This window comes from Phocoena phocoena, chromosome 1 (genome assembly GCF_963924675.1).
Source record: "Phocoena phocoena chromosome 1, mPhoPho1.1, whole genome shotgun sequence".
NCBI classification, from domain to species: Eukaryota; Metazoa; Chordata; class Mammalia; order Artiodactyla; family Phocoenidae; genus Phocoena; species Phocoena phocoena.
In genome coordinates, this window is record NC_089219.1 from 131,503,730 (window position 1) to 131,530,385 (window position 26,656).

Consider the following 26,656-nt stretch of genomic DNA (forward strand, 5'->3'; position numbering starts at 1 on the left):
CCACACAAACTCAAGGAAATGAATTCTGCCAACAACCTGAATGAGCTTGGAAGCAGATTCTTCCCCAGTCAGGCCTCCAGATGAGAATACAGCCCAGCTAACACCTTGATGTCAGCCTCATGAGACCCCGAGCAGAGGACCCGGTTAAGCCACATTTGGACTCCTGATCCACAGAAACTATGAGATAATAAGCGTGTGTTGTTTTAAGCCACTGCATGTGGGGTAGTTTGTTACACAGCAATAGAAAACTAATACAGAGAGCTCCCTGGTGGTCTGGTGGTTAGGATTTGGTGCTTTCACTGCTGTCGCCCAGGTTCAATTCCTGGTTGGGGAACTGAGATCCCACAAGCTGTGCGGTGTGGAAAAAAAAAAAAAAGAAAAGAAAAAAAGAAAATAAGCCTAATACAAACATGGATAAAAACATAATATTAATAGATATAAAGCAAATCTCAGGAAGAGACACACAATATTTATAATATCATTAACATAAAGCTTAAAAACATACAAACCAGTTCTGTCCACTGCTTTTAGGCTTATGTATAGATGTATACAGTAAAAGTATATAGACATGCACTGGAATAATAGTCCCAGTTTCAGGAAAGTGTTTCTCTCTTGGAGGGAGGGGAATATGATCAGAGAGGCACATGCAGGGACTTTAACAGTGTTCATAATGTTTTATTTCCTAAGCTGGGTAGAAGTACAAGACTATTTATAATACTCTTCTCTATACCTTTTTGTATATCTAAAATATTCCACAATTCAAAAAAAACAATTCTGTCTTCAGCTTTAGACTCCAGTGGGAATGATGTTGTGTTGACAATGAATTTTGCCCACTTTCCCAAACTTGTAATTGGGAAGAAGGAGTGGGAGAAAGAGGAGCCTGTAAGGCCTGGTTGGGGATGGATTTGGGATAATAGAGATGGAAGGAGATGGGAGGAGAGTGGGTCAGAGGGATGGCAGTCTACAGAGGTACCCTCAGTCACCAGGGAGTCACCCGTAGACTCATCTCCCAGAGACCACAGTTGGCCTCAAATGGGTGACCTCAGCAGTTCCACAGTAAACCTTATCATTAGTTGTGGCTTTGCCCTTGCTTGCAATGGAACAGTTACTGCACAGCAGCCTTGCTGTAATCCTACACTCTGAGAATACAACAATTAAAAACAAAAAAACCTTAAATGAAAATGCTGGCAGTTAGGCCATTAGGCAGAATCAAAGTTGCATTAAAAATAAAAACAGAAACCATAAAACAAAAGCCTGAACAGCCTGGCCTTAGAAGGAAAATTTGAGATAGGAAGTTATGACTCAGTTTGTAAAGAAATTGATTGAATTTTCCTATCGTATATCAGCAGTCAGTCATCTTCAGGGAAGGACAGTGGGGTCTATATTTTCTTTGATTTACAGCCACGAAGTTTAAGAGATGTTATGATATCTTGGTGGTATAAAGGAACCTCTAATCCCCAGAATGACCGAGAGAGGAATTTCCAGTGGTGCGCTGGTAACGTTGAGTACCTGGTTCTCCAGAAAGAAAAAGCTCCTTGCTGATTTCCATGCTATAAATACTCTCACTGATTTTTAAGCTACCAATGTGATGTCACTGAGTGTGGAACTGGGAAGAGTTAGGAACCTCTCAAAATCCCATACATGCTGGCTTCAACATACAACTGAAATTTCCTTCCTACCATGGTGGTGAGTAGCTCTGGCTGGAGGTCTCAGCTGTAGGCAGAATGACTATTATCAGGGAGGAGACTCCGTATGTATGGCTTCTCCTGGCTCCCTCTCATGCCAAAGATGTTGAGATTGCATTGTTCCACTTGGAACGTAAAAGCACTTCCTTCATAGCCAAACATTTTTAGAGATAAGAATACATTAAACACATTAATACCATAACTATTCCTTTTTTAGAAAAGCCATAGAGATGAGCTGTCCTGAGGAAGCCAGGGACTCAGTGCTCGGATGAAGTTCAACCTAGGTACAATACTTTTGCCGTCATCACCAGACTAGAGGGCAGGTCTCCTTGCAGATCTCAGGGAAGCTCATCTGAGGCTAAGTTTGGAAACTTCCCTTGGAGAATGTCAAGTCCCTGGGTCACTGTGCTCAGTTTTACAGTCCCCTTAAAGTTTTGCAGTTTGAAGGCATTTTCTGGGAAGAGTCAGGAGGTCTGTGTTGGTTAGAACGATTTGAGTACAAGTAACAAAGCACTCTGACCCAGTTGGCTTAAAATAATGAAGAAATATATTATCTCAGATAATGAGAAGTCCCAAGGTAGGAAATCACCAAGATGGGTTAATTTAGGGGTTCAAGAATGTCATTAAGGACCCAGATTCCTCTCATAGTTCTGTTCTGTCATACATTGTCCTGTTTACCTCCCGTCATGGTTATAAGATGGCTGCCATATCCCAGGCAAGCATGGCAACAGCCTCTGGAAGGAGAAGGACCAATTCTTCTGATACACGAATATGTTTTCAGAACCCCCATTTGACAGAAGTGGGTCAGATATTCTTTCCTAAATCAAACCATTTCACAGAGACTGAAATTACTATGATTAGCTTAGAATAAATCAGGATTTAACCAGAGGGAGAGGTAAACACAGACAATATTGTAGTCCTGTTTGATAGGCAACTGTCATCCCAAGGATTCTTTTACTGTTCTTATCCTGACTGTTGACTTGAACAGGCCAGTTTGGTCCTTTTGACTGATTGGAGAGAGCCACTTGAATCAGGTCAATCAACTTGATAAGAAACAAATTATGCTATGTTTACTTAATTGATTAATCTCAAGATCAGTTTATCAAAGGGTATTTGTTAAGGACCTAGTGGAAACCTGGCACTTAAAAGTCACAACTATTAGGCACTGGACCCACTGATGTGTGGACATGGCCAATTGGACTGAGCGTTCCTAATCAACTGATAGAATAAGTAAACATTTCTTCCAGGTGAGCAGAGGTAAATACTCAAAAAAATACATGACTGTGATTTTCAAGATGGGTGCCAGGACAATTTAATTGGGGAAAGAATAGTCTTTCTAACAAATATTGCTGAGACAACTGGGTATCCACATGCAAAAGAGTAGAGTCGAACCCTTACCTTACACCATATACCAAAATTAACTCAAAATGGATCACTGACCTAGATGTAAGAGCCTAAACCATAAAAAATTTAGAAGAAAACTTGTAAATCTCATGACCTTAGGTTAGTCAATGGTTTCTTATACATGACACCTAAAGCATAAATAACAAAATAAAAAATAATAAAAAAAATTTATTTTTAAAAATTAAAAAATTTTGTACTTCAAAGTACACTATCAAGAAGGTGAAAAGACAATCCAAAGAATGGGAGAAAATATTTACACATCATATATTTATTGAGTCTCTTGTCCAGAATATATAATGAACTCTTACAACTCAACAATAAAAATATGAATAATTCAATTAAAAAGTGGACAAAGGATTTGAATAGACATGTCTCCAAAGAAGATATACAAATGGCCAATAAGCACATAAAAAGAAGCTCAACGTTATTAATCATTGATGAAGTGCAAATCAAAACCTCAAGATATTACTTCACACACACTAGGATGACTATAATAAAAAAGACAGATAATAACAAGTGTTGGAGGGGACATGGAGAAACTGGAACTCCTATACATGGCCAGTGAGAATGTAAAATGGTGTAGCCACTTTGGAAACCATTTGACAGTTCCTCAAAAATTTAAACATAATAAAGTTACCATATGGCCTAGCAATCAATTTCATTCCTAGGTAAATATGAAGAGAAATGAAAACATAACATCCACACAAAAACTTGTGCACAAATGTTCATAGCAGTAACATTCATTATAGGCAAAAAGTGGAAACAACCTAAATTTCCATCAGTGGATGAATGGATAAACAAAATGTGATATATCTACATGATGGAATATCATTTGGCCAGGAAAAGGAATGAACTACTGATATGTGCTATAGAATGGATGAATTTTAAAAACACTATGTTAAGTGAAAGAAACCACTCACAAAAGATCATATACTGTATGATTCCATCTATTTGAAATATCTAGAATAGATAAATTCGTAGAGACTGCAAGCATATTAGGGTTTGTCACGGGCTGGAGGAGGGGGAAATGAGAAGTGACTATTAATGGATATGGTGTTTGTTTTTAGGTTGAAGAAAATGTTCTCAAAGTAAATAATAGTGATGGCTACACAACCTCACTAATATACTAAGAACCACTGAACTTTACACTTTAAAAGAATGAATTCTATAGTATTTGAGTTATATTACAACAAAAATATTTATAGGACTGTCTCAGGCCTTGGTGGGGGGGGGCGGGTAGAATTGGACAAAAAAATTCAGTGAGCTAATAAATGTTTAGTTTGCAAAATTTACAAAATTCTTTTACGATTCTGAAATTTACACATTCCATTTTATCTCCTTCTGCCTCTTTGGTCCAAAGAATTATTGTACAGACCAGTGGATCTCAACCCTGGCTGCGCATTTTGGAAATCACCAAGGGAGCTTTCAGAAAACATAATGCTTTGGCCCCACCCATGGCCAATCAAATCAGAGTCTCTGGTTTCCTTCCCCAAAGCCCTGGCATCTTATTTCATTAAAAACTCCCAAGTGATTCCCATGTGTTGCCAAGACAGAAATTTAAAAGTAGACCAAGATCTGGGCAGCACTGGTTCATAGTTTGAGATGGTTCTTTAGCTAATTCTTTTTTCCCCCTTGAGTTTATTGAGATATAACTTATATACATTAAAATTTACCCTTTTAAAGTATACAGTTTAATGAATTTTGACAAATGTATACAGTTCTATGATAACCACAACAATCAAGATAGAGACCATTTCCATTACTCCCCCAAATGCCTTCCTTTCCCTTTGTAATCAGTCCTTTCCCCGATGTATTAGATGCATGTACTAGAATACTACGAAACATTAAAAAGCAGGTCCTTGAAAATACATATAAGAAAATGGAGAAAAAAAATTACTATGTACAGTTAAGAGCAAAGAGCAGAAAAAATATATAATGTAATCTTAATTGTTAATCTTTTTTTACACGTGTGCACAGATATATACATCTCTTCATATAGGTATACATTTGTGGAAAACAAACCAGTGGTTATCTCGGGTTGTGGGAATTTTAGGAAACGTTAATTTTCTTCTTTACATTTTTCTCCATGTTCTAGTTGGTCTATAATAATGTTACTTTTATAATGAAAATAGCAATGATATCTACAAAAGAGTGATCTATGGGCAAGTGATACATGAAGAGCCTCTTACAGGCCAAACTGCCATCCCCTACACGGTTCCAGGCCCCTACCTGCAAATCTAGCCCTCTGACCCCATCCACTTCAGGTCATGGGCTCATAGCAACTGTTATAGCCAGAAGAGATTAATAAGAAGATATTGACTTCTACTGAGATAGATATCAAAAAATATTGAACCAGAGAAGAAAATATTGATGGAAGAAGAATCAGGGTCTTCCATTGCCTTGACGGGAGTAATAAACCTTCCTGTTTGTCGAATGCCATATTCTGTTTATTTCGCAAACACTTGTGCATTTAAAGCCAAAGATGGCACATCCCTGTAAACGCTATTAGAAGTTTGAATTCAGAAACTACCACGAAGGGAAAGTGTCCGTATGGGTACAAAATAGATATAATTTATAGCGGAGAGAGGAGTAAGTGAGCTGAGACAAGATCTTGACAGTGGAAGTCTATTCAGGTTTGGTTTCAGTTCCTGTAGATTCAGCAGAATCCTAATGAAAGATACTAAAGACATATCTTCCAACCAGCTCAAACCAGACCCAAACCAGCTGAAACCAGCTCCAGGTCTCCAAACTAGACACAATTGATTCAAGCTCCCTCAGAGCCAGCACACTGGTCTTCTGGATTTGGGGTGATTTCTTAGGACAAATAAAATTGGATATGACTGCAGTTGGCATGCTTTTTCCAACATTTTTCTCAAATAAAAGAAGCTGATATAATAACATGTTGGGTGAACCACCATTTGATCCAGCAACTTTGGTGTTCTGGAATGGGTTACACTTATTTGGATGAAATAAAGGGGTGAAATTAGTTTCAAGTTAAACTATTCCCCTAGTTTGGGTAGAGGCTCTGTATCATTTTTCCATTGTTGCATAGCAAACCTGTCCAAAATACAGAGACTTAAAATAATTACTTCTTTGCTCATCATTCTGTGGGTTGGCAGTTTGGGGTAGACTGAACTGGGATGGCCCACATAGTATTGGCTGGGCTCATTCATGTGTCTGCGGCCTCAGCTAGGACAGTGAGGCCTCTTTGTCCTCGTGCTCCTTCATCCTCAGAAGGCACTTGTATTCCAAGAGGGTGAGAGCAGAAGCTGCAAGGCCACTTAAGGCCCAAGCTCAGGTTCATAGTGTCACTTAGTGTCACATTCTCTAGGGCAAAGGAAATCACAAAGGTAGGCCAGGTTCAAGTGGTAGGGAAGTGGACCCAACCTCTTGCAGGGAGAAGCTGCAAAGAATCTATGGCCATTGAAAATCCACATGGACTCTCAAACTGAAGGCAATACAGTGTAGCTAGAAGAACAGAAAGCTTTGGAAACTGACTTCCCAGACTCCAAGTTATGGCCTGTCCCTGGCTGTAATGATTTCTTCCTGGAGTTCCCTACATCTCTCTCTCTATGTTCTCAACAGGATGTCAATAAATCTCTTTGCTACCAAGAAATTTACTGAGCAATGTGGAATCCCTTAGAATGCTTTCAATTCTAAGAAACAAAATCCTAACTCAAGAAAGTTCCGAAGTAGAAAAACTTGAGGGGCAGTGAATTCAGTAGCTCAGTAGTGATACATTTTCTTTGTCTTTGGCTAGGACCCCTTACATTTGGTTGCAAGGTGTCTGACACAGTTTCAGGAATTATATAAAGATGTAACGATGTCTGTCTCTTCTTTGGGTCATTTATTTATTTTTTGAGTGAAGACTTTTCCTCGAAGCCCCACCAGCAGCCTCTCTCCACAACTCACTGATCCCAAATGCATTGCATGTTCCTATCTGAATCAGTCAGTGGCAAAGACCATGGGATTACTGGTTGGTTTAGGTCAGTCAGAAGTCACCTCCTGGAGCCCAGACTCCCCTGAAGCCCAAGATCAGGAAGAGGTGAGTGGATATCTAAATAAAATTGGGGTTCTCTTGGGAAAGAAGAAGGGCAAGGCTCTTCAATAGGCAGACAAACCAATGCCTTCCACCGCGGATTAGGCCTCATATGTTTGGGGAATCTGCTTTGTCCTTAGGCATCTTGAGGCATAAATGATGAAAGTTAAGGGAACATATTATGTACTTTGTAACACCATAGATAGTGAGGGGAAAAGAGGAAAACTAAGTCCTTATTCTCCAGGAGCTCATATTGAAGTTACGGAGCCTCTGCATAAACATATGGAAAAGCCAACCAGCACTACGGGTCTCGATATGAAGACTACTGAGAAGAAATCCTGTAACTCACGTTCCAGCTGAAGTCACCCTTCTTAGAGAGTTAACTAAAATCAGCTCCAGCGTCCCCCTAACAACCTGTGGCAAATCCAAAGCACCCTCTGCCCCTGTTCCCATCACCAATCTCTGTGAATTCTGTCTTGGACAGGGCGAAGGGGCTTATGGCCTGTGGTCACATCTGGCTCTGGATTCTTGCTTCCTCTGAACTCTATTGCACTGTGTCTTACATCTTATGGCTGTTTCCTTCTCTTTGTGCAATGCTGACCTGATGAAGGACCCCACTCCTCTCCTCTGATTTTTTTTCTTCCCTTCAGGCCAGTGGGGTGAAAAAAAGTCCTTTTCAGGTTCTTTTCCATTATAGGTTATTACAAGATAATTGGGTTTTGTTTTGTTTTTGTTTCTGTTTTTTTGGCCACACCGCGTGGCACAAAGGATCTTAGTTCCCCAACCAGGGATTGAACCTGCACCCCCTGCATTGGAGCAGCAGAGTCTTAAACAACGGACCACCAGGAAAGTCCTTATTACAAGATATTGAATAAAGTTCCCTGTGCTGTACAGTAGGTCCTTGTTATTTATTTTATATATAGTAGTATGTATCTGTTAATCCCCAATTCTTAATTTATCCCTTCCCCACCCCAAAACTAACGTTTATTGAACCATCATTGTGTCCCTGGGACTAGTCAAAATTCTTTACACGTATCAACTCATTTAATCCTCACCATAACCATATTATTCCTCTTTTAGAGAGACGTAAAAGGAGGCAGGAAGGCGTTAAGTCAAAGGTCATTTGCAAGTAGCAGACACAAGCTTCAGACACAAGCAATCTGGTTCTGGACACACCCTCACACTTCTGGGGGCAACTCCTTGATCCCCCATCTCTCCTGTCCTCTTCCTTCTCCTTCTCTCCCTCTGACAACATTTGATTTCTATGGAGGTGAATGGAAAACACGTGGGCTCCTTCCATCACGTAGATCTGCGCTCCAGAATCTGCCTCAGGCAGGGCAGGAGAGGGGTGGAGGGTAGGGCTGTGACCTATTGGAATAGCTCTGGTTTGTAGAAAGTGTAAAGGCCTGGCCATCTGATGGCAAAAGAGGAAGGGTGCTGTGAAAGGGTACCTCTATGCTGTCCTGGTGATGGGGGTCTTCTGTGGGTGGTGTGTGGGAGGCCTCTGGGAAGGGGTAGGGGCCAGAATGGGCTGTGGAATGGACTCCCTGGGTCTGCCATTGCTCTCAGGTGTCCTCAGAACCCTGCCACTCCCAGCTGTGAGCTGATGCAGGGAGGAGGTGGGGGAATCACAGGAGGTTCTGTCTCTGAGGGTCTCTGATCATTTCTTTCTGTGATGAAGGTCTCTTCCTATTTTAAAAATGGTAGACAATAAATCCCAGAGTGGCTGAAACAGAAAAAGAGAGAAAGAGACTTTATGAATGCACTTGCAAACCAAGCTCTTGGCCAGGAGACATGCAAACTCTTTCAATAACCTTATTCTGGACCTACTTAAATGGAAACAGCCTCCTGTATTTTTAGCTGCTGTGTAATTGAAGTAAAAATGAAGGGGGAAATGTGTATTTTTTTTTCCTTTCCTAGTTAGAGGAAGAAAGAGTTGCTCTTTATCTCTTAATAGAATTTTTGCCTGGAAGAGAAAGGAAGACCCCAGAGTCCTTGTTGGCTCCTCCCCTTGTCTGGATGGGATTTAAACCCAGAGAGGGAAGCCGAGGAGAGGAGAGAACGAGGGACAGACAAGCACCAAGGTCTGCAGCCCCAGGGGCCTGGCTCCTGGGTGGCAGAATTGTTGGAAGTGGTGCCCAGCAGCCTCCAAGGTAAGAGCACCAATCTCTGAAGATTTTACCTGTGTGAGGGAGGATGGTGGCCAGGTGGGATGAAATTCACATGCCTCAGTTCCTGAGCCTGAATATCCAGGCAGTGTAACTGGTCTCCTGTCACCTCCATAAGGAGTGAAAACGCAATTACGAAATATTTCCCAGGACCTGAGTAACGTGTCCTTAGATAGTAGTATACTTGGTTCCGCGACAGGGCCAAGTACAATATTCTTCTTACTTGGCCAGATGCAGTCTGTGTTGTAGGGAAATTTCTACCTGGAGTAATAGATTTCTATGTTAAATGTTTCTTTTAAGTCTAGCGTGTTCTCATCTCTATTTTTTTGTTGTTGTTTGCTTCTTTACCATGTCAAAGATCTCTCTTTTTGTAATTTATCTGTTATAGCTCACTTTTTTAATCCTAAAATGGCACTTTTATTTCGGTTGTGATCAGGAAACTATTATAACTTTTCCTTTTTCTGGATTTTGTATATACCAATTAAGATGATGTTTATGAATGTACTTGAAGAGCTTTAAAGTTTATTCAAATGTTAAGTTTCATCAGTTTTGATTCTTATTTGTAAGAGGACAACTTCTCAACATTCTTATGCTATTACCCTCACAATGCTGCAAAGGAAATATTTTGAAACATTTCAAGAAATGATATGGTGGGCTAATTTTTGGAGGTCTTTTTATTTATTTACCCATTTGTTTATTTTTATGTTTGAGAGAGAGCTGGGGGAAGGAGAGAGAAAGAATGAGTCAGAACAATCACTTAAAAGCACAGAACTGAGTTGCTTATATAAGCATTAAAAAAAAGAACAAGTCTTAACATAAAAACGAGAAACTGCCCACATCTGGACATAGGTTAACCACAGTGCCCGAAGTCCATTGGTTCGTGGAGAAGCCAAAGTATCACTAAAGTATCAGGTGACACCTGATCAGCCAGGACTATAGATTGGTAGCTGGCAGAACACAGGATCTTCATGGAAAAAAATCAGTGATTTTTGGCCTTTGGGCATTTGTTGGAGACTCAGAGTTAAGGTGTTGGGAGAAGGGACCCAGGAAGGAATAAAGAGTACCAACATCAGTATCATTTTCCCAGGGAGGAGGAAAAAAAAAACCACCTGACATTCTTTTATGCAATTCTGAATCCTGCTATGTCCCCAAGTATGTGGGCCGCAACTGACTCCTAGAAGAGGGAAAATAGGACAGCATGACTTCAAATCATCTTGTGGCTTCTGTTTCCATTCTAGCCCTGTTCTGTGGTTTGAAATGAAGGGTAGACTGAGGTCTGTTCCTGAGAAGTTGCTTGAGGAAATTGTGCCCAGACCCAGTGGAAACTCTTGTCCAACCCAACCCAGTGCTCATTCCAGAGCCTTTGTTCCTACAGGGTCTGGATACAGACATGAGATCATGGTTTAGGTTCTGCGGCAGCATCTGGAGCTGCCAATCTGTGAGCTGATGATGCTAAGATCTCAGACCTGATCCCTGGATGGGCAGGGGCTTTGCCGGGTTTCACCGCAGTAGACTCACTGCTAATGCCAACCAGCCACCATCTGAATATGTGCTGTTGGCTTCAGAGAGGCCCAGGGAGAGTGGGTGGAGCAGTGCAAGTCCTCGGAAATTAACAAGGAAAAGCCTCTCCTCTTTGATAGAAGGCTGGAACTTTGAAGTTATTTCAATATGTGGAAAACCACACACTAAACTAAAGAAAGGAATTGCAACTTTTTCATCAGGTGCCTCTCTTCATTATCAATCAGTTGAAGTAGAGTTTGTCATCAGATGCCCTAAGGACCATGGGGAATAAGGCTAATTGTATATAAGGTAATACTTAGTCATTTTGGATACTGGGTATTTGGTTTGATGTGATGTGAGGTTCCTGAATTCTTGTCCTTGTGTCCATTTTATCTCCTCCTTGTAGAAAATGGTAGCCACCATTCTCATCACCCATTTGAGCCTTTACAAGGTGGATCAAGATTCAGTTGATAGAAAAAAACAATCACACAAGCCTGTGGCCACCCGTGAAAAAGTGATTGAGTGCTGAGGCTGAGTCAGCAAATGCCATCCTTTATCTTTTCCAGCCTATGGCATATGGCAGACTTGATGGAAAGAGTTCTTTTGGGAGAAGGGGTATTGCATGGCAGTGTGAGGTCTCTACAAAGATTTCTTGGGCATTCATTGGGTATATTCTACTGAACTACAAGAGTGGCCGGGGTGGGGCGGGGGGAGAAATGATGCCTGCAATATGACTATATTAAGCCTTATGACATGAAATCAATTTTTCATTCTCATCCACACTCAGCTGCCTCGTGTCCTATAGGGCAGGGGTCCCCAGCCCCCAGGATCGTGGACCGGTTGAGCCATCCCCCTCATTGCTCACGTTACTGCCTGAACCCTCCTCCCCCTGCCACCCTCCCTGTCCATGGGAAAACTGTCTTCCACGAAACTGGTCCCTGGTGCCAAAAAGGTTGGGGACCGCTGCTATAGGGAATGCCTGTGTAGAGAGTTCAATGTTGCAGAGATTAGAAATAAAAGTGCTGTGTATAATTGGTCTGTCTGGAGTTGGACCCAACAGAAACAGTACGGCCTTGTGCATCATATGTGCTTGCAAACTGAAGGAGGAAGAGACACAGAGGTGAAACCCGTTACCTAAGGTCTCCAGTCCAGGATGAGTTGAGCCAGGGCAAGTCCTCAGCTACACAAGAACTTGCTCTCCTAGACTGAGTATTTGGGTCAAAAGATCCTAGATTCACTCAGTGTCCAGGCTTAGATCACTGGTAGAATACACCCAAGGGAGTTTGGGGAAGGAGTAAATTTTCCAGGGGACTTTTGTGACATCGATGTATCCCTAGCTACCCACCTCCCTCACTTTTTCTTCATAGTCCATTGATGTCCACCCTGTCATTTGGGGATAGAATATCTTCTTTTTAAGTGATTCCACTAGAAACCCAAGATAATACAGTTTTTCTGTATTTGCTTGTGGTTAACTGTAAGGGCAAGATGAAGTCATAAGGGAACCCGAGAAAACCCTAAATTTAAGTAGTAAGATCTGTAACGGTGGCTAAGGAATTGGCTGCCACTCTATTTGGTGTAAGTAGTATATTTTATTCCTGCCCTTCTTTGGAGAAAACGAGGTGACACAAAGATCATCAGCTCTAAGATGGGAGAGGACCATCTGGGATCAGAGTCCATCCTTCTCCTCTGGCCAAAGGCTTGGTTGGTAACTGACCCTACAGACAGAAGTCTTCGTCTGCTTTGTGTTTCCTAGGAAGGGAATTTTCCAGCCTCTCATGAGAAGTGACTAGAATTTAACCTCTCTATGGGACAAACACTAATTTATCTTTCCAGGGAATCATCCTCGGTACTGCGCAGAGAAAAGTACAGGCATAGGATTTAGTTACTGAGCAACTAATGTTTAACTGAGTGCTCAGTACACCTTGGGTTTCCTTTATTTCCAGGAGAACCCCTCTCTTAAATATCCAGGAAGGAGGACATTTGGTCTCTTTTTCACATGTAGTAATCTTCTCATTGGATTTTTTTCATTTGAGGCAGTACATATAGCAAAGAGATAAAGAACACAGATACGGGGAATGGGCTGACCTGGTGCTGGTCCCAGCTTTGCTGCTTATTAGCTGTGTGTCCTTAGGCAACTTAACCTCTCTGAGCACGTGTAACAAAGAATGACATCAATTGACTCCCAGGATTTTGAGGATTAAATGAGAATAATGTCTATAAACTGTCCAGCACAGTACCTGTCACCTAAAAAAGACACATGCAGAAAACCCGGTGGCTATTATTATTTACATAAAATATTACTTTGGCCGGGACTGTGCTGTGAGGCTGTGAGTATGGAGGGAATCAACGCAGTCATGGCCACTGTCATCCCTGAGCTTATAGGGATGTCTGGGCTTAGGAACTCACACACAGATTTGGGAGATGTCAGTGTTTGGCTGGAAGTTAAAGCCACAGGGGTAGATGTGGCCGCCAAGAGAGAATGAATAGGGCATAGATGTAGAGGCCAGTGACATCAGTGTGCCTCCAGGGCTGAACCAGGAGGACCATCCACCGTTTTCATGGTGCTTCCAGTTCATCGTCACCAGGACACACCTCAAAGAGCCTTTCTCGAAATAGCAACAGCAGGCAGCTTCATCCTGAGTCTTAATGTGCCCCGGCTCCCATTTCCCATGTCACCTACCACCCTTCCTGCAGTCAGAATTAAAGACATGTTCAGTCAATGAGACTGATTCTTGCGGACGTCTGGTTTCCTGCGTGCACATTCCCAGCATGCAAATGGCCTTCGGTACATTCCTTTAGCAGTTACCTCTCTTTCGGTGGGAAACTATTCCTCAACAGAATAATCATCCCCATTCAGAAACTTATTACCCTGCATTTGTCTGAGTGACATTAGCTGCCCTCACCACCCCTCCCCATCCTTGTAGAGCTCGGTCTGTGGTCGCTGTGCACAGAAGAGGCGGGGAAGTCATCCCTTCCTTATGCTGATTTTCCTGCCACGTGTCGAAGGGAGAGAGCCAGAAGGCTTCTCCTGCTGCTCATTAACCTTGACAGAAGTGCTAGGCTGAGGACTTCCCTGCTCTCATCTTCTTTTGAGCAATCACCCTGCCCAGGAAAATCTGAGCTCAATGTGTGGCATCTGAGAGGCTGTAATTAACGAGAACGTCTTGCTATAACTCAGAAGGATGGGTGACAGCGAACGTTCCCACAAGGGCTTCTGGGGTTACTCCTATTCCAGGCTTCAAACACAAACACTGTGAGATGGCTACGCACAGCCCTGCTGCGGCTTGTGGCAAGAGTCCATGGCTTTTTTGCATTAGTTCAGAACTGCTGAAAACCATCTGCACTCCATTTATATCTTGGAGAATAGTGAGCCGCAGGCTGGGGTTGGGGGGTTGGATGCCAACAGTGGACAGAGAGGTCTGAAGCCTGCCTTTTTAACTCTATCGTTGCCTGGGAAGGGGAGTTTTGACAGTGCAAACTCGCGTGCAGCCCATCCATAGTAGGTGCTTTTCAGATCCATCGGTGTGGTTATTGGTGATGGCAGAGCGCTCAGGTGTTAACAGCTCAGTTAGTGGACACCATGTGTCTGGGTTCCAATCTGCGATCTTGCAGTCTCATTGCATAATCAGGGGCACATTGCTTGTTGCCTCTGAGCCTCAGTTTCCATCCTAGGGAGTAAACAGAGAATGAGTGTGTGTGACTGACTTATTGGGCTGAACTTTTGAAGATAGCAACGGTGAAATATCATAATTTTTATCCTATACCTGCCTTCCAATCACTCTACTGGTGTTCTTCACCTCCCCCATCCTCTGACAAAAGTCTCAAGCAGATTCCAGGGCTTTTCTGGTCATTTTGGGGGTCGGAAGAGAGCGCTTTTGTGAAAGCCAGGTCCATTCCCCATATCAGAGCCTCAGTGTCCTATCCAGACCACGTCTTTTCTTTTCACCCAGTTTAGGCCGATGCTGGAATCCACAGATGAGCGGAAGGGCAGGGGACCTCGGTTGGCCCGGTGCTTTCTTTCCTGCATCCCCTCAGTCCAACTGGCACGTTGCTGACTGAGGCAGGGACGGATGTCAGAAGAGAAGGAAAAAGGTGTCTTTATTTAGCGGGGGCTGGTGCAGTTCCCTCTGGTTGTCAGAAGCTCTTGTTATGGCAGCTGCTCCCAGTGCTGGCTCCACCTGCCCCCTCTTTTATTCAGACAGTCCGCATTCTACCTTTTGTCACCTCCTCTGGTAGTTTGCCCACTGGGGTGAGCTGTGGGGCTGCACCGTAACTCTGGACCCAGCGGCATTGTTTCTGTGACATGGACTTGACCTATGGCAGGACTTAGATATCCTTGTCTCCCCACACTCTGGGGTGCAAGCCCCTCCCTCTGTGGCCTCCCTCCACTGTCTGCTATGCAGCCTGTTCCAGGCAAAATCCCATCTCTGAATTCCTCCGGGCACGGGGCAGGCACTGGTCTCTTACCCTCCACCTCCTGTTTACCTCAATCTCCCAGCCCCAGAAAAACCTTCGGTAGAGCAGCTTTCTTTAAACTGTGTGGACATTTATTACCCACTGTCCAAATCGCCTGACAACAAGAAATGTCTCACCAACCATTCCATTACCTCTGCAAGGTGTTGCATCCAGTTTCTGGGATGTAGTAGGTGCTCAGAAAAGGTGAGCTATTACTATTATCAAGAATACATGCTTCAGATAATAGAAAGAGCCAAGAAGGAGCGTGGGGCAAAGGGGTAACATGAAGAAGAACTTTCCTTTGGAGTCATTCTGTTGAGTTCGCAGTGGTGGCATGACCTTTGGGTACAACATACAGGACATTTTTCCAAAGGAGGGCATTGCATAGAAATGGTATACACTGAACTCATTTGTTCTTTGTATCGGAATGTCAGTTGTATCGATGCAGAACAAGCACAGGCTTGCAATCAAATGCACTTAAATTAGAATCCTGACTGTGCCGCTTACTAGTTGAGCAACTCCTGGTAAGTGAGTTTCCTTTCAACACCTGGTTCTTCACCCGGGGTAAGCAGAGTAGCACCAATCTTACACGAGGATTAAGTATGAGGATTAACGCACGTAGCCAGTGCCTAGCACGTAGCGGCAACCTGACAAATAACCTTTAATATTATTGTAATGTTATTATTATTTTTTCACATAACAATTCTGCCAGGGTCCTTCAGCCTCTATTTCCTCCACTTTCTGATACTGAATAAATGATGACTATTAAGAATTAAAGATTTTACACAGTATTAGAATTTGGTTTCATGACTAGGAAGTTGTCTTCCTTTTCTGAAGTTATCTGCCCAGGTCAATTCTTTTGATGGTGTTTTCAACTATGTATTTGGAGAAGAGGCAGCATCCCATGAGGGCACATGGGGGACTTCTAGGAGCTAGCAATATTCTTATTCTTTTTAAAAAATTTCTAACTGAAGTGTAGTTGACTTACTACATTATATTAGTTTCAGGTGTACAACATAGTAATTTGATATTTTCATAAGTTACAAGCCATACAAAGTTATAAAATATTGACCATATTCCCTCTGCTGTACGTTATATCCTTGTAACTTATTTATTTTATACCTAGTAGTGTGTACCTCTTAATCCACTTCACCTCTTTTGTCCCTCCCCTAACCCCACACCCTCTGGTAACCACTAGTTTATTCTCTGTATCTGTGAGTCTGTTTCTGTTTTGTTATATTTATTCATTTGTTTTGTTTTTTAGATTGCACATATAAGTGAAAACATACAGTATTTGTTTTTCTCTGTCTGACTTATTTCACTAAGTATGATACCTTTCAGGTCCACATTATTCTAGTTCTTAACTTGGGTGGTGGTTCCATGGCTGTTGCCTTTATAACAATCCATTAAAACTATACAATTTATGTTGTATATTCTTTTCAATATTGATATCACCCTTCCCAATAAAAAAAAGATAACAGAGAAAAGGAAGTCATACTCAGTAGTTGATTAAAAACCAAACAAACCTCAAAACATTTATTGGGCCCTTACTACGTGCTTGGCATGGCGCTAAGTGCTTTCCACATACAACGCAGTCAAGCAGGCACTGTCATTCCCACTTTACGGCTGAGGAGACTAAAGCTTAGGATAAGGTAGTCTTCGCAAGGCTAGACACCTAGGACCTGTCGATTCGCCCTTTCAGTACGTCGCAGTTGCCTTGCACAATGGGGAAGGAGAGCCCGGGCTTGCATGGGACACCAGGAAAGGACTAGGCTTCCTGACTTCTTCAATCTCTGGTCCAAATGCTTACGAGTCTCGAGTTGGTCACAGAAGTCCATTGTCAAGAGGCAGCTCTGCAGATTGGTTTCTGGATGACAGCCTGACTGGGAGATGTCCTGGTGACTGAGTGCCTGTAAGTCAATGCGAGGCACAAACCCAGTCCCTGTGGTCTGCCCTGACTCGGCTTGTTAGTGGTCAAGAATGTGCCGTCCCAGAGTGGGGTCGGGGGCACCAGGGGAGAGGGGTCCTCTTACACACTGATGGTGCTGGAGGCCCTCACCTCCTGCTGGCGGTAGAGGTGGCAGAACCTAACAGCCAGCTCTGGTCCGGGTGGTCTGACTTACTAACCATCTAAGCGCTGGAGGAGTGGAGGCTGACTGAACCCCTCAGCACATGGGCTTCTGTGCTCCTGCCTTGGGAGGTCCCCGAGAGGAATTGGCCTTGGGTCCTATCCTTACGAGGCTTACAGCCTCGCATGGACACGAGCTGCATACAAGAGTGATTACAACACAAGAATAACCGCCAAGAGATGCACAGAGGGACCGATACATTTTTCTGAACGCTTAGCAGAAGGAGAGCTAGTTTCCAGCTGGGGTGAGGCAGGGGGTGTGAGAGAAGACTTCGTGCAGAAGGTATTTTTATTAGAAATTCTCTTCCTTTGCTGGCTTGTGGGCAGAGGTGGTGAGCAGCACACTGGTCCGGGGACCGAGTACAGGCTCTGCCCTTTCCTACCATGGTACCCAGGTCAACATGCTCTATCCCTTGAGCCTTTGCCTCCTCATCTGTGTGAGGCAGTATGATGTTATCGTGACCAGAACAGACTCTGGAGCCAGATTTCCTGGGTTCAAATTCTGCCACTCTCGGCCGTGTGCCTGCGGGCAAGTCATTTGAGGTAGCTGTGCCTCAGTTTCCCTATCTCTAAAATGGGGGTAACAGTATATTCCATGAAGGGTTGTTGTGACGATTGAATGAACTTATAAATGTAGAACATTTAGGATAGTGCCTGGCACACAGCTTGTGCTCTATGTGCAGCTATAATTGTTGGTGTTGTTACTGTGGGGGTGGTATTAGTGTCAATGTATAGATCAGGGATTAGGGCGAGCAAAGCCTGGCACACAGTATGCCCTGACTACAAGACGTTGTTCTTGTTATTACTGAAGTACAGGTGAAATACAGAATTAGAAATGAAAAGGAGGGCCTCGAGGGAGTAGGAACAGTGTCAGCAAAGACAGGAGGCAAGAATGCGCAATGTGTGAAGAAGGAACAAAAAATAATCTAGGAGGCAATCTCTCTTCTGGTTTCTCAGCTTCCTGTGGACTCTTAGAATCCGTTAAAAAGGCCAATTTCCATCAGCTAATCTCCATGGCTTGCTTTTGCATGTTTTTCTGGATGCAGGCCTCCTGGAGCATCTGCTCCCCGTCGCTCCAAGGATGGGTCTCCAGGGGATGTTCTGCTTCCCCCTGGGGCTCCTGTTTGGCTCTGTGCTCTTGGTGGCCTCAGCCCCGTCCGCTCTCGAGTCTACCGGCTGCAGCGAGAAGGAGCAACAGGTCACCGTCAGCCACACCTACAAGATTGATGTGCCCAAGTCCGCCCTGGTCCAGGTAGAGGCTGACCCCCAGCCCCTCCGTGATGATGGAGCCTCACTCCTGGCCCCAGGGGAGGCTGAGGAACAGAACATCATCTTCAGGCACAACATCCGCCTGCAGACGCCCCAGAAGGACTGCGAGTTAGCAGGCAGCATCCAGGACCTCCTGGCTCGGGTGAAGAAGCTGGAGGAAGAGATGGCGGAGGTGAAGGAGCGGTGTAGTGCCCAGCGCTGCTGCCCGGGAGCTGCTGGTGAGCTCACCACCTGGTATCCATTCAACAAACACTGAATGAGCACCTTCATGTGTTCCGCCAGCCTCATGAGCACCCCGCCTCTCACTCTGGGTTTTCTCTAGGGGGTGCCACCATTGGCGCTTAGCTTCCAGGGGTTACCTTCAAGCCTGAGCAGGGAGGGACCAGCAACCCTTAAAGTGAGTCTGGACTCTTGGGTCAGTGCTTCCGGATGAGAACGCTTTTGGGTGCAGTTTTACCTGGGGATCCAGTCTCTATTGTAAGGGAAAGCAACGGGTTAGAGAGGAAAGCTCAATGGCCTTGGAGCTAGACAGGATTGGGTACAAATCCCAGTTCTGCCATTCTTTAGCTGTGTGACTTTGGGCAAATTCCTTAAGTTTCCTCAACTGTCCATTGAGGAGAATTCTATCAGCTAGTCTAGTTCTGAGAACTATGGATGATGTACAGAAGATTCCCGGCCATTAGGCAGAAAATCATGAACTCTTTTATCAGTAATAAAGCACTACAATTATTTTTTTTTTTTTGCGGTATGCGGGCCTCTCACTGTTGGGACCTCTCCCGTTGCGGAGCACAGGCTCCAGACGCGCAGGCTCAGCGGCCATGGCTCACGGGCCCAGCAGCTCCGCAGCATGTGGGATCTTCCCGGACCAGGGCACGAACCCATGTCCCCTGCATCAGCAGGCGGACTCTTAACCACTGCGCCACCAGGGAAGCCCCTAGTACTACAATTTGATTTTACAAATAGTGAGTCCCCCCATCACCACATTTGTTTTTCAGCATAAACGGCCAGGCTGATCCAGATGATACTAACCAGTAATACTTTGGCATATATTTTAATGCCTGAAGAAATCGCTACCGTTAAGAGCGCCTCTCATAAGCCAGACACAGAACTAGGCACGGAGGATGCTGTCATGAATAAAACAGCATGGAACTGCCCCTGAGGGACCTCGATGTCTAAAGTTTTTAGGAAGGAAAGAGGGTGTTCTGAGACAGGAGCTGGGGCTGGTGAAGAGACAGGGCTGACTGGCCCGCCCTCCAATTGCCTCTTGCTGTCTGGGGTTAGAGAGGGGAGCCTGGTTAATCCTTCTCCCTCCCGTCTGCCACCCGCATAATGAGACTGGGCTATTTGATAGCTTCTGCAGGTCCACTTTTCCAGGCTTCACTTTGGGATCATTTCCCAAGGACCCAGCCTTGCTAGGTCCAGCCCCCTCCAACCAAGGCAAGCTCTCACCCAGCCTGGAGCTCTGATGCCTGGCCCAGGAGCCCTGTCCCTTAGTGTAAGCTGGCCCGCTGACATCCAGGTTGGAGCATTTAAGGCGGCTTCATAGAAAGGTACTAAACAATCAGCACCTTTCACAGGGGAAGGAACCAAGAGAAGTCAAAGGAGCGCTCGGGATGAAAAGGGAAAGGCAAATGTGGTCCCTGTGGCTATTCAGGCATAAAATATATCAATAGATTGCGCAGGTCCTCCTCTGGCCTAGGTTGGAAAAGGCAGACTCCTTGTCTTCCCCATAGGCCCTACCCTCCTCCACAGAAAGAGCCGTGCAGGACCCTGAAATCACCAGCCTGCTCTTAGGGGCCCCAGGGAAGGAGATTCCCCGCTCACAAGCCCTCAAGTCCCAGCTGACTGTTTTCCTCTCTCGGGCAGGTCTGAGTCACCACTGCAGCGGCCACGGGACCTTCTCCCCGGACACCTGCAGCTGCCACTGTGTGCAGGGCTGGGAGGGCGCCGACTGCGAGCGGCCCGCCTGCCCCGGCGCATGCAGCGGCCACGGGCGCTGCGTGGACGGCCGCTGCCTGTGCGAGCAGCCCTACGTGGGGGCCGACTGCGCCTACCCCGCCTGCGCGGAAAACTGCAGCGGGCACGGCGTGTGCGTGCGCGGCGTCTGTCAGTGCCACGAGGACTTCATGTCTGAGGACTGCAGCGAGCGGCGCTGCCCCGGCGACTGCAGCGGCCAAGGCTTCTGCGACGCGGGCGAGTGCTACTGCGAGGAGGGCTTCACAGGCCTCGACTGCGCCCAGGGTGAGAGCAGAGATGCGCCTTGGCCCGCCTCTCTTCTTAACTTGCCCCGGCGGTCCCCACGGCACCGTTTAACCATTAATTACCTTTTGTCCTAAGAAGGGCACCCCCCCCCACCTTTCGCCTACATCAGAATCCCCTGGAGGGCCTGTTAAAACACAGATTCCTGGGCCCCTCCCGCAGGTTCTGGTTCAGCAGGTCTGAGGGACGGCCTGAGAACTTGCATTTCTAACAAGTTCCATGCTGATACTGCTGGTTTGAGGACCCTAGTCTTACCTGATGGTGTGTGCCTGTGTTAGGTGTTACTGAATGAAGTCTTATGGCCCCAGGTGTTACTGAATGAAGTCTTATGGCCCCTGCTCGGGCCCTAGCCCTGCTGAGGCTCTCTGCCTGGTTAGGGGAGGGTTCTGGCTCTAGCAGCCAGTAACAAAACTTGAGTTGAAATCCACAAAGCACAAGGTTTACTCAGTGGCCAAAGAATGGAGAAATGGGAACTAAGTTCACAGATCAACATCTCGCACACCTGGCAAGAGAGATTTAATCCTAATGAGTAAAGACAAAGGGAGTAGGAGTGAGGCTAATGGTGGGGAGGCATATGCTTTAGTCTACCTGAGAAGGAGCAGTGCTTTTTCAAGGGAGTGGGGAGCCACTCTCTTTTCATCCTTGTTTGGTCCTTAAAGTCCCAGTCATGGCTGCTGGTAGGTGTGTCATTTAATATGCTAACGTAGTAAAATAAGTGTAGAGTGAAACTCAGGGTCTGTCAGAGGTCAGGTTCACCATCTTGGTCCCAGCTGCTTCCATCTTTTTTGTTTGTTTGTTTGTAGCTTCCTTTCTCATCCCTGGACCATTTAATTTAACGATTTGTGTTAACTCCTGCTAAACGTGGAGGTTGGAGGATTTTGAACAAAGACTTGGAGCAGCTCTGGCAACATAGGGGGTCAATATTAACTCCTAACCAGATAATAACTTTTGGGGGTCCACAATGGTGACTTACACAGGCTCTGTATCCTCCACACCCACCGTCATAGTGTTAAGTATAAAGTAGGTGCTCAATGAATACATATTGGCTGTGGATTCCCACCCTTCTTTCCTTACCGTCTGCATGTTTGTTCCTGTTCTGTGTGCAGTGGTCGCCCCCCAGGGTCTGCAGCTGCTCAAAAGCACAGAGGATTCCCTGCTGGTGAGCTGGGAGCCCTCCAGCCAGGTGGACCACTACCTCCTCAGCTACTACCCCCTGGGGAAGGAGCTCTCTGTCAAGCAGATCCAAGTGCCCAAGGAGCAGCACAGCTATGAGATCCTTGGCTTGCTGCCTAGAACCAAGTACATAGTCACCCTGCGCAACGTGAAGAAAGAGATTTCCAGCAGCCCACAGCACCTACTTGCCACCACAGGTGAGGAAGCAGCCAGATGCCCCAGGTCTCCCAGTAGAGGCTCTGTTTTAAGCATTTTCTTCCATTGTCCCCACAAGTACCCTTCTACTACCCCAGGCCATTGCCCTGATTTGGGGTTTGGAAAACATAGCTGCTGCAATCCTAGATTCTGAAGAAAAGTCTCCATTCTTGTTCCTCTCTCTTTCCTCCATGATTATTGGGTCCTCCAAGTCAGTGATGGAGCCTGCTGGTTTGGGGCTCACAGCATCTTCTCCATCCCTGAGATTAGTGAGGTCTGATTGCCCTGCACCCACATACAAGCAGCCTTGGAGTACACCTGCATCCGTAGGCCCTCACTGAACCACTGTGACCATTCAGCAAGATCAAGGTGGTATGGATGGGGGTCTGCTGAAGTCACCTGTATAAATTAGATTCATCTCAGCAGAAAAGAGAGGGTACAAACAGGGTAGCTGAAGGAGGTTTAATGAAGAGGTTATTTATAGAGGTATAGGTAGGGTTTGGAGGATGAAACACTCTAGGGCTAGCATCAGTGGGGATCCACCCCAGTCTGAAGGGGCAGGGGATGGAAGTTTGTACTGAGACCCAGAAAGGACTTTAGGAGAGGGCTGCCTGATGGTAGAGGGATGCAGGCAGTCTGCTGTGTCCCCACCAGGAGGGAGTGAGGAGATCAGTTGCCCTCTTCTGGTGACTCTCAATGGCTGAACATGACCAGAAACCAGAGGTCCAGGGAACCAGGCTAATGCATTTCATAGAGGTCATAATCTGGGGTACAGAGCAGGAAGGAGGATGGATCTGGAGGGATGGAGTCTCCAGGGCACCACTAAATGCTATCAAAATGCTTGGAAGGACAAGCATCATTGCTTATTCTTTAGAAATTCTTATTTTCTCATGGAAGTACTTGAGGCAGCCTAGATCTTCAAGGGTTTGGAGAAACCTAGTTGTTTGAGTGATTCGGATTCATTCCTTTTCTCAGCATACTTTATTGAACATTTACTATGTGCCAGGCACTGTCCTAGATGCTAATAAAAATGAGCTGTCTCCATCTTGCCCTCAACTCTTGAGGAAAATCCAGGGACATCCAGGTGGATGGGCCTTTGACATGCAGTGTCTTTGGAGAATCATCAGACTGCCTGTCCTTTTTGGTGGTAAGGGTAGAATAGGGTAGGGATAGCTCAGTGTTGGAAAGAGCCACGAAGGACTTGTCATGCTTGGGAGGGTAATTTGTGATTGCCTTTGTCAACGCCCTCCAGCCAAAGACCCCTCAGGGCACCCCTGTAGTTGAACACGTTGGGTTTATTGATGGTTGCAGCATCGGGGCACACACACCATGGGGGACCATGGGTGTCTCAGTAAGACAGTGTAAGAGGGGACTGGTGTAGAAGTTGGGGTTGTATTAGGTGATTTGCGGAAAGAGTTAAGGAAGCAGGGATTTGCTTTGGATTGCATGCTGTCAGGAACTGGGGGTAATCCTTTGATTGGTATCTTAGTGAATCTTATGCAGAAAGAGGGCAGACTAGATGGAGGCTAAAGCTGTCATTGGTAAAAAAGGAACAGTCACTCATACCAGTCAGGAGGGAGGATGTTTAGTCACTTCTGTGAGTTGGACAATGTTTCGTTCATGTTTTGCCTGGGTGCAGATGTGATCTTGGAATCGTCTCGTTTGGCCTTAATTTGGCATGGCCACAGAGCACCTTGTCTGCTGTTGATGTCCTGTGGAATTGTTTATGTTCAACAGGAGAGCACTAAGGCCCACCTGTGAGAGCCAGGCCAGCTCCCAGCTGTCGGGCTCCTTTTCTCTTTCCCCATTTTTTTTTTTTTTTTTTGCGGTACACAGGCCTCTCACTGTTGTGGTCTCTCCCGTTGTGGGGCACAGGCTCTGGACGCGCAGGCTCAGCGGCCACAGCTCACAGGCCCAGCCGCTCTGCGGCATCTGGGATCTTCCCGGACCGGGGCACGAACCCGTGTCCCCTGCATTGGCAGGCGGACTCTCAACCACTGCGCCACCAGGGAAGCCCTCTTTCCCCATTTTTGTCTGTGGCTGCCTCTGCATTTAGACAGGACGGTGCTCACAGACGGTGCTCACAGCCTCTCAATGAAGAGCCAAGACACCTGTTCTGAAAGTCTTAGCAACCCCTCTAGGCTTCTTGCTCTAGGGACTTGTAAAATCCTGTGACTGTGAAGTTGTCTTTCTAATCTGATTCAAGTGAAACCCATTCTGGTTTGCTCCTCGGGGGAGCCTCAGCCAGAGAGACACTTATCCCCATAATCATCTTGAACATTTTCATTAAGATCCTGCTTTTTCACTTGTGAGCCACGTAGGGCCCCTTCTGTAATCCTTGAGTCACTTTCATTACTCGCCTCTTGACCTGTTCCCTCAAGGAATTCCCATCTTTGAGGGAACAACCTGGAGGCGGGCAGGTAGAAGGCAGAGTTTGGGCAGGAGTGCTTCAGAGGAAACGCTCTGTGAGCTTCTTTATCCATAACAGAGGGAATCAGAAACATTCAGAGCCATGGGACCTTGAAAGCGTAGAGTTCACCCCTTGACTGATGCACAAATTCTCTGTCCTACGTCCTTGACAAGGGGTCAGTGAGTCTGGTGGGAACACCTTCAGCACCAAGGCACTGGAGGTGAGGAAGGGGCGAGGCTGAAAGTCTGGGGGCTTGTCTTTCCTGTTACAAACTTCAGGCCAGGTGACATTGGCCTGGGATATGGACATTGGAACTCAAAGTATTCCCAGAGACCCCAGACCCCTCTTCAACACCACCCAACGGTTCTTCCCACAGAGCCACATCAGCGATCCATTCCTTTGTAATAAGGATTATATCTTCATCTTTTTCTGAGTGGAGGGGTGAACATTTAGCCATTAATACTTTACTATGGGAGTTCCCTGGTCGTCTAGTGGTTGGGATTGCAGAGGCCTGGGTTTGGCTCAGCGTGGCCAAAGTACAAATAAAATGAAATAAAGCACTGCACTCTCTTTAAAAAAGTACTTTACTATGAATAAATGTACACAGTAACTCTCTTCCTTCACAGGATGGACCGGTGGGGCAGCTGAGGACACCGGGTACCTGGTGGAGGTGCTAAAATTTGGTAGAAGGTGCAGGAAGAATGCTCAGAAGGACCAACTTAAAATTCTCCTACTTTATAGCTTTGCCTGTGTTTAATCCTTATAGGAGAATTTGAGAGAAGGGAAGGAGCTGTGATTTGGGAGACTGAGGAAAGAGCTGGTTTTATTACCAGTGTTATACTCCAGAAAATTGGAAATGCATTTCCCAAACTCTACCTGGAGGGGCCTTGAGCTTCTCATCCTGAGGTTGAGTCTCTGTGGGCAGGGGCTCTGCAGCTAAAGGGTGAGTGTTTAGTTCAGAGCTGTGTGAACCCTGGCCGAGTGGGTTGGCTGGCTGGCCTAGGAGGCGAGGTTCAGGGCTTGGCCACAGCAGCGTGGACAGGGCGGACTGCATGGCATCTGATGGGGTGGGATGGGGGAGAGGCTTTCCCGAAGGACAGTCTATCCTCCATGGACAAAGTAAAAACCAACAATTATTTGCTACTTCGGTAGTTCTGGGACACCTTCTAAGGACTGTGTCCTGGGGCTGAAGCCAGCTTTCAGTGTGTCAAGAAAGGGAGCTGACCTGGTAGCCAGTGTCTTGCTACAGACCTGCGGGCCCCTGCTGTTCATTGCTTTCTCTTGCCCTCCCTGGCCCCTGCCCTAGATCTTGCTGTGCTTGGCACTGCCTGGGTGACGGATGAGACTGAGAACTCCCTCCACGTGGAGTGGGAGAACCCCCCGACCAAGGTGGAATACTACAAGCTGCAGTATGGCCCCCTGACAGGGCAAGAGGTGGCCGAGGTCACCGTGCCCAAGAGCAGTGACCCCAAGAGCCAATATGACATCACGGGTAAGAGCCAACACTGGGGATGTGAGATGTTTGCTGGTGGATGCTGAGGCGGGGACAGTGTGTGCAGAGGGGACCAGCATCTGTAGCGCTCAGGTGTGCACAGAAGATCCTGGGGCCTTGGGAATCACCTGAACACTGACCCGGGAACTCCCAGAGGTGAGCCCACTCTGGGGGCCCGAGGTCTCTGCTCCAGCATTCCAGCACTGCCTCTGGAAGCTTGGAGCACCTGGGTAACAGATTACACATCCGAAATGTTCTCCCAAGTCAGTTAACCCTCTGGAAGCCCCTGTCTGTGTCTCAGGGTGGGACACAGACATTCCTTTTGGAAGAACTGTGTGTGTGTGTGTGTGTGTGTATGTGTGTGTGTGAGAGAGAGAGAGAGAGAGAGAGAGAGAGAGAGAGAAATTGGTTGACTGAGGTTGGTTTGTTCAGTGCCATATGTGGAAGGAGTTGAGCTAGGCGGCCTGGGGTAGGGCGCT

At 45.9% G+C, this 26,656-nt stretch overlaps 1 protein-coding gene across 1 annotated transcript in view; it reads left to right on the forward strand.

Annotated features, from left to right (window-relative positions):
- Positions 1 to 18,460: 18,460 nt before the first annotated feature.
- The window catches only part of TNN (tenascin N), a 54,421-nt gene continuing 46,225 nt past the window's right edge, over positions 18,461 to 26,656 (forward strand). The window contains exons 1-4 of the mRNA XM_065888009.1: positions 18,461 to 18,866; positions 20,515 to 20,889; positions 22,014 to 22,277; positions 25,992 to 26,177. Of these exons, the coding sequence (XP_065744081.1) occupies positions 18,461 to 18,866; positions 20,515 to 20,889; positions 22,014 to 22,277; positions 25,992 to 26,177 (1,231 nt within the window). The remainder of the gene's footprint in view (positions 18,867 to 20,514; positions 20,890 to 22,013; positions 22,278 to 25,991; positions 26,178 to 26,656) is intronic.